The following is a 13,160-nucleotide window of genomic DNA, read 5'->3' as shown; positions in this document are numbered from 1 at the left end:
AAACTGCACTGTTTTCTATCAGAAACCCTGTCTATGTTACTTTGGCTACCAACCAACACATGCCAACAGAATATCTGGATCATAGTAGAAAGGGATGATAGGGACCATTTTTTTCCTCATTGGTTCCATAGCTCCTTATTTCTCATCAACTTTATATGTTACAAGTCTAATGTGGCCTCAAATAAGTTTTAACATGTTTTCTTTAGTTTAAATTTGGGGAAAAAAAAAACCTGGAGATGTATTTAGAATGAAAGGTTTTGTGATCTAAGTCTACTCAACTTAGTCCCATCATTATACTCATAATTATTTGCCAGTTTTCTCCCCCATCTTGTGGTCCTGGGGAAAACCTGCAAGTGGATACAAACTTTCCCCCCATCTTAGTCAGACTTCTGTTCCCTGCTCAACTCATTGCATTTATTTCCCTATATGCATACCCAGGAGGCCCAGGTTCTCTTGTAGGCACTCTCAGACCCCTCCAAACCTACCAAGTTTTGCCCTCCCTAACTACTTACTTCATTTAGGCTTTCACCTAATTTTGCCTTTCCAAGTCATTATATATCATAATCTCCTCCCCTAACAAGACAGAACCTCCAGAATAAAGGGGACACTCTTCTCTACTGGCTCATTCCTTGTATTGCTGACCACTGAGGTGCTTTGAGTTTTGAAGAAATAAAAAACCTATTTAATATTGTTTTAATTTTTAGCAACTGCTTAAAACCCTTCATGACTCTCCTAAACCTTTACCCAAACTCCTTAGGGCGGCATCCCAGTCTCTCCATCCACTGTCAGGTCTCCCTCCCAAATTTCTAGCCTTGGTTCTTGCTACCTCCCTCTCCACTTTTGTTGCAATAAACACTTAGCAGTCATCGTAATAGGGTCTTGTTACTTCACACTTCCCTCTCTTTGCCTGGGATGCCTTGATAACCACACAACCCACATCTTTGAGATGGTTATCTATTAAAGTAGCTCCTACATTTATGCCACTTACATATTTCTGCCCTACTCTTTCAGTCTCTAACCTGGAGCTGACCTCGCTGACCAGCTCCAACTTGGAACCACCTTCCATATCTTTCTATAGATCCTCCTACCCTTTCACGGACCTTCAAGATTTAAGTCTCATAATCTTAGTGGCTTAGATGGAGACAAATAGAATAACCTTAATACTGCTCAGTTAAAATGACTTACATCAACTTCCCCTTACAACCATTTCCCGTTTTAAAATGTGAAACTCCTATCACCTGAAACATAGAAATGCTGAGAATGAAAATATTAATTTTAAATACCTTTGTAGAACTACATCACTATGGGCCAACATGTCCCAATGTAGGTTTATTTCCCATCCTTTTCTAATGTTAAATTTTTGATGAACTGTTTAATAAAATAGTTCTAACTTTGAAACCAAAAAGCTGGCTGCTCTTAAAGGAACGTAATAGACCCCCTCATGTCCTTAATTGTCCAACCAGGTGGAGTCATGAAAGTTTTCTGTGATCCAAATTTGTACCAATGTTAACTATTTGACTAAGAGGAACTGCCAAATATAGATGTGAACTAAGGCAGCAAATAAAATTAGAAGAGCCAATGAGGTTGACAAGGATTTAAATAACTAGTTGAAAAAGGAAAATGGAAAAAAAAGTACAAACAGACCTGGAGAAATTAACCACTGATTTTAATGTAGCACAATAAAAACAATCCCTTACATTTGTAAAGAACATGAATTCTCAATGATTTTATCTGTTCCTGTCTCCTGGAGAGAAGACACCCCCATTTTGCAGTTACAATACTCAAAAAAATCACAGGGCCCTAATTTTGATTACTTGTGTACTAGTTTCTCATCTATCAAATACAGCTATCTACCCTACCAACTTCTCAGTGAACATGCGAAATTGCTTTGATAAAGTAAAAAGTACTAAACAAATGCAATGTATTATCAATCACGACAATGACAACAAGCATTAGGGGCAATGGGGCTTAAGTGTAGGAGTCAGAGCTTGTAAATAAAAAGTCAAGAGGAGAATAAAAGAAAAATAATATTTTAAAAGACAAACCTTTTTCATTGTAGCATTCTTTCTTTTAACTTCTCTGTACATTTGAATTTTTTTTCCAAGATAAAGTTGGGGGAAATAAAAACCTTACACTTTAAACCCTTCACTTCAGGGGTCAGCAAACAACGGCCCACCACCTGTTTTTGCAAAGTTATACTGGAACACCACCATACTCGTTAGTTTGTGTTGTCTACCATGGCTGCTTTTGTGCTACAACGGCAGAATTGTGTAGTCCCCACAAGACCTATGTAGGCCCGCAAAGCCGAAACTATTTACTATCAGGCTCTTTACAGAAAAATTTTGCTGATCCCTGCTTCAACTTAATTGTAGAAAGCTATTAGTAATTTCTTCATATGCATATGCCAGTAACAATGGGTTATCCCGTTATAATGCTTAGTTCACCTCTTTCAAAAAGGAAATAAAAGATCCAAGGGAAGTACATTTAGCTTTTATTACTTTTTAAAAATCCCAACTTCAGTTAAATTAAGAAACTAGATTAGAGCCTTAGATGTATTTGATACATTATATTGGATTTCTGCTACTAAAAAGCCAGTTAGAATATAGCCTACACCAACCCGGGCTGTGTACAAAATGAAAGTAATCATAAAGCAATAATTATCTCCTTCTAAGTGTTAACAATTGTCCATACAATGGGGATTTATAGATTCAAGTCTGACACAGTTGAAAAGCTCGAGAGAGACTACTTTGCCAAATATGCTCAGTTGTTCTTCAAAAAGAATCGCATGTTATTTCTTCCTTGCTCATTTAAGCTCTTGCACTGTTTGTAACTTTCAAATGCCCAAAATTGATGAACTGGGGTAAATAAATAATATGCTGCTTTATCAGTCAATTATTAGTAAGCCAATACTTTAACATAAACAGCTTTCACAACATTTTCTTAAATACCTCTTCCTAACATAGTGAAATAAGAACGCTAATTTTGTTTGCTGTTGTCTTTGCACATTTCTGTCTACAGTTCCAATAAGAATGCCACATCAGATAGCTTTTTAGGAAAAACTCATCTGGGAAAGAAATACAGCTAGTCCTTTACCAAATTTAAATCTTACAAAATTTCTGCAGCTGTATGTTAACTTTCTGATGTCTACCCTACCTCTAAATCTAGTCTTGCTATTTCTGTATATTCCCAAATTAAGGGATATTCATAAATTTTCACTTCTCAACATCTTGATTGCAAAAAATACAGCTTCATAACTATGGAATTCTTCTGAAAATATAAAATATTAATGAATACTTGTGTTTTCATACTTCACTACTCCTTTTATTGCATGCAACAATAAATCAATAAAATGAAGCACTAAGACACGGCACCTTAAACTTAAAACCAAGAAGAAACTGCAGGGTATATAGATTGCAAATAGGGTTTTTGCTTCCAGAATTCATATGCAGAAGGCCTTCAGTACTCAGTTTTTCCTGAACATTAATACAGTTTTTTCTGTTTTACATTTGTAAGAATTCAAAAAGCTTAAAAATAACATTTATTTGCAAGACATTTGGCATATGGTAGTTAATAAACATTAAGGAAACAAAAGCTTTATCAAAATTAACAAAATTTGTGGATAAAACTTCAATAAAGTGGCTTTGGAAGAACTGGGATCTGCAACAACTACCTTTATAAAGAGGCCCATCCACTCTCAATGGAAAACATACGTGCATACCATTCATTAGGTTGAGATACCACAATATAATGAATTCTAAGTTAAGGGGCTTGATTTATGAACATACCCTGTACAATCTAGGAGTTCCAACATAATATACCATCCAACCATCATATTTCCACCTTATCCTACCCTTGTATTATAATATACATATAATACTTTCAAGTACTAATTTAGTTCAATTTCAGGAGAAATATGTTTATAGATACACAGGGATAATTTATCCTTAAGTTAAGTTCCTGATCATGTTCAAAGGATCAGTGGGTAAGGTGAGTAAATAATGTTAACAAATGAAAGACAGATAAACGACTTTAATGGTGTGGAAAAATCCCACCCTTTCATTAACTTAAATAATATTCCGTATTACTATTCTATAACTTACAGCTACGAAGCTATAGCATTACTGAATTATAATTTAAGACACACCCATATTCATCCAGCACTTCTCTGAAGCCAAAAACCAATATATATTTTCTAAAGGACTTTTCCTGGTGATTGATATTCTCTTAATGGAGCTCTCAATGTATCTGGGAACCAAGAAATTAATTTTCCACTGCATATGCCAAAGAACTTCAAACTGGGGTCAATTTAGTAGAAAGAAATGATGCACCTGAAAGCAGCTAAACCACACATTCTTTTAAAACCCTACATCTTACCTGCAAGATTAATATCATGAAAATTTCTTTTAAGATTAAAGTTTGCTGTGCTTTATGTGTTATGTTAAAAGTACTTTACATGTAGTAAAAAGTTACATATTATATGCAATTAAATATTGATTTTTAGTTTCTTTTAAGATCTAAAGGCAGGTAAGAAAGAAGAGAAAATGCAAGAACCAGTAGTTTGTTTAATGTATTTTGGCTTGAAGAAGAGACTTTACCTCCAACTTCTGATCAAATTTGTGTTTGTTCACATTAAACATACTTAGTGTTAGGACAACAAACTTTTCACTCTTTATAACCAAATTATAAGATGCGGAGTTCATCAATTTAAAGAAACATTTTGTAATGAAGGCATTTTATGTAACTACTAATGGCATGAGTTGCATATTAAGTTTTAAAAATAGCTTTTCTGAGTCTTTCTAAAAATATCAATATACAGTATTATTTCAGGTGGTCATTTGCATAGCAAACTACTAAAACTCAATGGTACTAGGAAAATTTCACATTATGGATAATTCCAGAAAGATGTATTCAAAATTAAAATCACTTCTTTTAGAAAACTGTAACCTTTATTTATTTATCTAATAGAGTAAGCTAACCACTTTTACCACATCCACTTGCACATGGTACACTAACCTGAACAGATTTTGTGCCACAATTTCATTCAAGAAGGGCTTGGACTCTTTGTAACTATATTGGATAATCTAGATGTAAGCAAGTTTGGGGATTTTAAAGTGTGGGTACCCTGTATTAGAAAAGCATAGTTTATACTACATTAAAAAAAAAAGAGGCATTCAGTAATAGCCTTTTGAACAGATATTTCAAATTGCAAACACATGTAGTTTCACAAAACAATTTGGTCAGGAAATTTTATTTTAACATTCTAAAGCAGCAATGCTTTAGGTGTTACTTTAAGTGTCCCAGACAGGATTAACAAAATTAAATGTTTCTAAATTACAAATCAAGCTCCTGTAGGAGCCTCAGAAAAGAAACAGAAAAAACAATCCCCCTCCCAAAATAAGAATGATACACACATTTTGAAGAAATTCCAATGTTCCATGCAGTGGTAGGCAAGATGTAAACAGCCCCCCAAATTCACACATTTCAGAAAAAAGTACTCCATAGTCAATCTGTACAACCAAATGCATTTGGGAATCTACACCTACATTACATTATTTAATGTTATATACACTTATTACCCACCCCCCTTGTTTTTAATAATTTCTTATGTAAAGCCTTCATTCAAACCCAAAAAAGATGTAAGACTAACCTGGGGGTGGGGGAAAGATAATCACTTTAGACATTCAGTTAAAATGTTGTTTATCTAAATCTCAAAATGTTTAATAAAAACAAGTATCTTCTCCATTTAACACTTTGCTTTCTAAAACTGTACAGTAAATTGTAGAGAGTACACCTCTATCTTCAGACTGTATCTTCTTTGGATGGAATTAAGATGTAAATGGATAATTTCAAGATAAATAAACGGGAAGTTGGTCCAAGATGACAGCAGATATATTACATGCAGGATTTAGTATTTTTTAATTCTCTCTTTAAAAAAAAAAGGATGCAGTTGAGGGGAAAAAACATCAAAAAAGAACTCAGATTCAGTATATAAAAATGTCCCACAATATGTTGGCGATGGTGGTAAAAATAAGAAAAAGTAATCTTTCTGGAACATCATTTTTCAATAACACAGAAACACTAAATGCCAGGAAGATTTCTAGTCATGTAATTTTAGCATCCAAGTTTCCCTCTATTTATTTTATTGGAACAAATGCTTTAAATAAACTATTTGTCCTCTTCACTGAAGAGAGCTGGTCTATTTCATCTTTACGAGCTAGTTTTTGGGAAGATTAGCCATGTACTGTAGTAATAATGCCTACTGCATAAAATCCAAGCATTTGCTGTGAACAGTTGGAGAAAGCAGTCAGTAAGAACCTAGGATCAATGGAAATAGATGTTACTTTAAGCCATCCACGAAACAGAGACCCACAAAGTACCCAGTGTTAAAGCCCAAATATCTTCTTGCGCTTGTTTTGCTGTGCAAGTTCCACCCCCACAAAAGAGAAATTGATCCGGAGTTCCAGGTTTTCTTGGGTCTCTAGTCAATTTTCACATTAGTATAGATTTTTCGGACAAAGGCACTTGTTCCCATGTAACCAATCGCTCCTGCAAAGATAAAATAAATTATTTTAAAACAAACATACATACAGCAGGGTCAATCATTTATGAACACTAAATGCTCTCTGCTCTGGAAAGTTATTCTTTTTTGAAGATCAAATCTTTATGTTAGTATTCACTTTGAACTTATTAAAATTTTATTATTTCCTTTGCAAATCACCTGTTACCTTCATGCACTAAGCGCGACGTGATGTAATTTTAAAGAAGAATCAAGCATCAATTATTATTTGTATAAATCAATAACAATGAGAATTAAAATACATCTTTTACAAATCAAGACGATTTGATAATAAAAATTTGACAGATGAAAAAGTGTGTCTTCTTTGATTTGAGCATATATTATTCTAGGTCTTTAAAGAAATACCAACATATGTTCCCCAAACCATGATATTTATAGAAGTATCCCAGCTAATAAATATAAAAGGAACAACATAATTAGGATATTATTACCACTAATGAATTATGTGAACTAAGCATTAGTTAAGAATGGCTGCTAACCTCACAAGGAGAGACAGTTAAACATTATGTGCCTCCTGATAAAAGGTCAAAAACCAACCTGTTAATTCTCGGCTAAGAATTCTTGAATGTGATCAAGTCTATGGATCTAACTATCATTTCGCAGGAAATACTGGAGGAGGGAGCACATATGACACCTCAGGGATATAACCAGCAAAATTCAGAGTGTAGAAGACTCTCAAGAATAAAATATAAACAATAAAAGAAAAAAAAACTGGTTTTAAATAAATTGCAAGGGAAAAGAGGGAGAATATTGATAGATTAAAAGATCCTTAAGAGACATTTTAGCCAAGCAACACATGGGCCTTACTTGGATCTTTATGCAACAAACCAACAAAACAAACAAAAAAAAGGTATTTAAAAATAAGTGGGGAGAAGGTTAGGGAAATCTGAATATTAACCAAATATGATTGTATTAAAGAATTATACCTGTCTTTTAGAGATGTATACTGAAATATTTACAGATAAATTGACATGAAGCCTGAGATTCGTGTCAGAATAAGAAGAGTGGGTGAAGGTATAAATAAAAGATTGGCCATGGGTTGATAATGTTGATATTTGGCGTTTAGGTAAAAAATTGAATGATTTTTCAATTTTGTACAAAATAAACCCGAGTTCTTGGAATATAAAAATATCTATAAAAACTTAACTAGCAACAAAAAATTAACTGGCATCCAATAACCAAATCCAATTTTCCAGATTTGCAAAATACTGTTCCCCTTTGAGCAGAGATGTGCTTGAAAGCAAAACAGTATCAACCTAGGGAATAATTTTTTCCTAATTTTATGAGTACCTCAAGAATAAGGTAATAAATATGACACTATAAAAGGAAGACACTGAATATGCTCTCAAGAAAATAAAATGTCTTGGGAGTAACAGAGATGATATTTTAATATTTTTAAACTTGATTTCCTTAAAACTAAAATGCTATGCTCAAAATATAAAGATAATAGCAGTTTAAATATTTCCCACCTTTGGTCTTTTTCTACATTAAAAAAAAATTAAGTATCTTTCTTTCCATTACCAAGTTAAAAAAAAATTTTAGCAATATAAATTGATGGATATATATAAATTTTTCATTGTGATGACATTTTACTCACTTCTAGTCTGAATGGTTCCCTACCACCACCACCATCAAAAACAAAATGAAAACAAAAACAAAATAAAAAAACAGATCATCACTGAAGGCATATAAGCCCATTACAGAATAAATGCTGGGACAGTGCCTGAACAGCAGGGATGGTATATGTGCCAAGATGTTCAGGCAGCAAGATAAAATTTCAACAGGAAAAGCACTCAAAAAATTTAGCTGGATTCATTCCATTTTCTTGTAAATATCAAGGTATTACCTCTTTTAGGTCTTCCTACATACAGAAAAAATTAGGAAAAAAAGTTTAACCATTTGTTTGGATTCTGTATTTCACCAAATGTTGGTGATTTTAAGAAGTGTTGGTGATGAGATTGAACTCAGAGTTCAGTGAGCAGTATTCTAAAGGAAGGCTAGCCAATAATACTGAAGGAAACTTCTATTGCCTAGGGATAACAAGGACATTCCCACATGACATAAATTGATTTTTAATCTTTAGTTCCTATTCATCTTTCCCTCACAGTTAGTTAAGCAATTAGTTACCACAGGGAATGGTTATCACAGCAGCTGTAAATAAAATGTGACAATAATATAGAGACTTGGGAAGCAGATGTGGCTCAACTGATTAAGAGTTTCCATCTACTACTTGGAGGGTTCAGGGTTCGATCCCCAGGGCCTCCTGACTCATGTGGTAAGTTGGCCCACATGCAGTGCTACAGCGCACAAGGAGTGCCATGCCATGCAGGGGCGCCCCCGTGTAGGGGAGCCCCATGCACAAGGCATGTGCCCTGCAAGGACAGCCGCCCCTTGTGAAAAAAGCACAGCATGCCCAGGAGTGGCTGCACATGGAGAGCTGATGCAGCAAGATGACGCAACAAAAAAGAGACACAGTTTCCCACTGCTGCTGGATAATGCAAGTGGACGCAGAAGAACACACAGGGAATGGACACAGAGAGCAGACAATGGGGGAAGAGGAGAGAAATAAATAAAAAATAAATCTTAAAAAAAAAAAATACAGACTTGTCTTCCCTTTCACTACTTTACAGTCAAACCTGACCTGTGTTTGTGTGCATGAACATTTGCATGTATGGTATATAAGAACCAAGGCCCTTTTGATAGAGAAACAAAGCAATCTTGGTACCCTTAAGGTAGCCATAAATGTCATACTAGGATTTACCTTGCAAAACAAGATTATCATCTTTCTCTTTCCATTGCCCACCCTAAAGTTAAAGGTAAAGCTATCAAAACAGAAAAACAAAGTCAATAGCAAACAATAGGAAGAGGAGAAGGAATGAATAGGTAGAACACAGAGCATTTTTAAGGCAGTGAAACTATTGTGTGATACCGTAATGATAGCAACATGACATGACTTACCAAAACCCGAAGAACTGTATACACAGTGAACCCTAATGTATACAATGGACTTTAGTTACTAAAAATGTATCAGTATTTGTTCATCAATTGTAACCAATGTACCTACACTAATCCAAGATGTTAAAAACATGTTAAGTAGATGTTAATGCTCCATATTTTTTGTGCAATTTTTCTATAAACATGAAAATGCTCTAAATTTCTTTTTTTTTAATTTACTTCTCTCCCCTTCCCCCCACCCCGGTTGTCTGTTCTCTGTGTCTACTGGTTGCATATTCTTCTTTGTCCGCTTCTGTTGTTGTCAGCAGCACGGGAATCTGTGTTTCTTTTTGTTGTGTCATCTTGTTATGTCAGCTCTCCTTGTGTGCGGCACTATTCCTGGGCAGGCTGCACTTTCTTTCACGCTGGGCGGCTCTCCTTACGGGGTGTACTCCTTGCGCGTGGGGCTCCCCTACGCAGGGGACACCCCTGCGTGGCAAGGCACTCCTTGCGCGCATCAGCACTGCATGTGGGCCAGCTCCACACGGGTCAAGGAGGCCTGGGGTTTGAACCACCTAAAGTTTCTATTTTTTTTTAAAATTATGTGACCTCTGATAAGACACATGAGAGCACAGCACCACTTTTTTAACATTCTTGCCAAAAATGAGTCTAATCATAAAGAAACAGACTAACCCACACTAAGAGATGCTCTACAAATTAACTGGCCTGCAATCTTCAAAGTGAAGAAGAGTCATGAAGGCCAAGAAAAGACTGAGGTACTGTTCCAGTCTAAAAGAAACTAAAAGAACGTAACAGGTATATGCAATGCATAATCATGAAATGGATCCTTTTGCTATCAAAGAATATTATTGGGACTATCAGCAAAACTTGAATGGCATCTCAAGAAAAAATTCAGGGATAATAAGATATCATGGGGCAACTTACTAAATTCTTACAGTTCGGGCAAAATAACTTTTTGTATTCTCTTTCCAACTTTTTACCTTTTTAACAAATTTGTGCTCATTTGAAAGAAAAGTATTATGCCAGACAAATATCAAAACAAGTAAAAAGTCTACAGTATTTTTCAAAAAAAGAAAAAGGAGAAGAATCTGAACTATGCACTATCTGGAAATGTTTCCCCAGTGCTTAGACCTTTAGTCTTACTTCATTCCTGTGAGATAACCGAGAATTAGCCTCATTTATCATTGAGTAAAAAACTGAACTAGAAAAAAAAGTTATTTATATAAGTTTCTACCTTAAGGTACCTCTGTCTGGACTCAGTGACATGAAATTGCTCTGAAATGAAAACACAAGCTGTAGAATGCCAGAGAGTGTGCAGAAACAGAGACACAAATCCCAGCAGAGAAGGAAGCCCAAGGACTTTTAGGCTCATCAATACAGAAACAGACCAATCACCATTCACTTAGCATTTACCATCTACCTGATGTTTACCCACATTCAATCACTGAATCCTAGCCACAACCTTATGAGAGAGGCATTATTTCTATATTACAAATGGGAAAATGGAGGAAGAAAGGTTAAGTAATTTGGCCTACATGACTTGGCTATTAAGTAAGGCACCAGGATGCATACCCAGGACTGAATGACCCCAAAAGCCCTTGTTCTTCCCATTCCACCCTCTGCTTCATGCAACTGGCCACCCCTTACTGCCTATTAACAGCCCTGAAACTATGCTTGGTGCTTTACACAAGTTAGTGAGGTTAATCTGAATTCCTGTGGTAAAAAATATACTGATAGCATGGAGATTTAAAGCCAAATCCATCAGACCCTCAAGTCCATGCCCTTTCCATTATCCCATGCTGCTCTCAAAAGTTTTTTTAATATATTTTCTAACACATGCTGGAGACACTATCACATGCTAATAATATTTTGATCTTTTTGGATGAACCTAAGCTAAAAAACTAATTTTTAACATGAACAAGAATATTATTTGTTTTCTGAAAACAATGCTTACAGAATTACTGGGAACAGAAAATAAAAATAGAAACCAATGAGGTGATAAATTCGGTTTTATGGGGTGAAACCAGACCCTTGAGTTTATTTTGGCGTTCCTGATGAAGTAAGAGAGAATATAATTTTTAAATTTCCAGTGACTACGTTTTTCTGGTTCTAAGACAAAGATTTACTCATGATATTCCAAGAATTTCAGAACTTACCACACATTATCCCCAAGGCTGTGCTAAATACTGCCATATATCCAAAGTAAAATGATGTTTGAAATAAGCCATACATCCTGAAATAAAACAAAATAGCTATATAGTATATCCATGTTTACTTTTAACATAAAGTTGAAAAATTTAGCATTTAAATGATAAATTCAGTTTACTAAATATAGATTGAGAAAATGTCTCCACTTACTTTGTTTTGAAAAAATAGTAGTAAAAGGAATACATGTAAACATAGATTGCAGTTGATGCAGCAGAGAGGAAACTTGTCCATTGCCTTAAAAAATAAAAGAAAGATAACTCTTTTGAATGAATAGCACTGAAACAAAGATTTTAAAGCAAAGTATTTTATGAAAATATCCATTGAAATTCTGTATATTTAGAAACAAATGAAAACACATGACACAAATATATTGACAGGGGAAAAGCCCAAGAACTGGAAGGAGAGATCCTGAATTTGGTCAAGATTCCCTGTAAGTCTCAAATAAAACCATTTCCTTTTTCAATCCTAAGACACCTTGCATTTAACATGGAGCAACACTTCCTCATTAAGCTCTTTCTATATCCAACATGTTGTATTTTTAACACAGTATCCTTCATTAACACCAAAACTAAAACCAAAATCTGCCTGATTTTTATTTCTTCTCTAAAATATTCATCATTTTTATAACTAGTGGGAAAACACCCTAAACCATCTTAAGCATCAAAATCTCTACAAAGATTTTACTCTACTTGATACATTTAAATGGCATCTTATCTTAAAATATTAGGGTCCCCAGTGGTTCTTTCCACAAATTTAAAAATTCCTTGGCGTCCACTTTAAAGGTAAGTACTTACCACCTATAATCTTCTGCATTTAGTAGAAAGTATGTGCACACAATGGTCACACAGACGGTCACAATGCACAGGATGACCAGCACCAGCATCATGAAACCATAGACATAATAGATCTTATATGCCCAGAAAGATGTAAAGATGAAATACCTAAATAAAATGCAAGACATGAATTTCTAGTCTTTACTCTTGAGGCTCACTCTGCTTTTGCTAAGTCTCACTTACATTTTGCAGTTCCTACTTTTTTTCTCATTTAAATGTTTTTCTTTCAAGCAACTACCAATAGTTTCCCTTACCCTTTGTCATTATCAACTCCTCCAAAATTGTCTCAAATATTTTTTATTGGATAACCTTTCAAGAACAGATTCTGCAGCAGAGTTTTCATCTCTAAACAAACTGAAAAAATCAGAATCTTAAAGGAATAAAATGTGTAAAAGAATGAAAACAGCTAAAAATCTGTACTTATAAGTTATTAAAAAAAATAATCTCCATCATTCTTTCATTTCTGGATATACTATTCAAGCAATGTATTCTATATTTCATAAAGTACCTTACTAAATAGGAAAATGTTTGTTACAAGTAATAATGTAGAAAATTAGGAAGAGGGAAAAAATTAGGAAAAGAGGGTC

The 13,160-nt window shown here is 34.5% G+C and overlaps 1 protein-coding gene across 1 annotated transcript in view; it reads right to left on the bottom strand.

Moving 5' to 3' along the window:
• Nucleotides 1-1,649: 1,649 nt before the first annotated feature.
• TM9SF3 (transmembrane 9 superfamily member 3) overlaps nucleotides 1,650-13,160 on the bottom strand; it is a 62,535-nt gene continuing 51,024 nt past the window's right edge. Inside the window, exons 12-15 of the mRNA XM_004456975.5 lie at nucleotides 12,535-12,681; nucleotides 11,891-11,974; nucleotides 11,689-11,765; nucleotides 1,650-6,546 (exon numbers count right to left, since the gene is read on the bottom strand). Coding sequence (XP_004457032.1) covers nucleotides 6,479-6,546; nucleotides 11,689-11,765; nucleotides 11,891-11,974; nucleotides 12,535-12,681 — 376 coding nt within the window. The 3' untranslated portion in view covers nucleotides 1,650-6,478. The remainder of the gene's footprint in view (nucleotides 6,547-11,688; nucleotides 11,766-11,890; nucleotides 11,975-12,534; nucleotides 12,682-13,160) is intronic.

Source organism: Dasypus novemcinctus, chromosome 6 (genome assembly GCF_030445035.2).
Source record: "Dasypus novemcinctus isolate mDasNov1 chromosome 6, mDasNov1.1.hap2, whole genome shotgun sequence".
Lineage (NCBI taxonomy): Eukaryota > Metazoa > Chordata > Mammalia > Cingulata > Dasypodidae > Dasypus > Dasypus novemcinctus.
The sequence above is the reverse complement of the archived record's forward strand: the minus strand, read 5'-3'. Positions and strand labels throughout refer to the sequence as shown.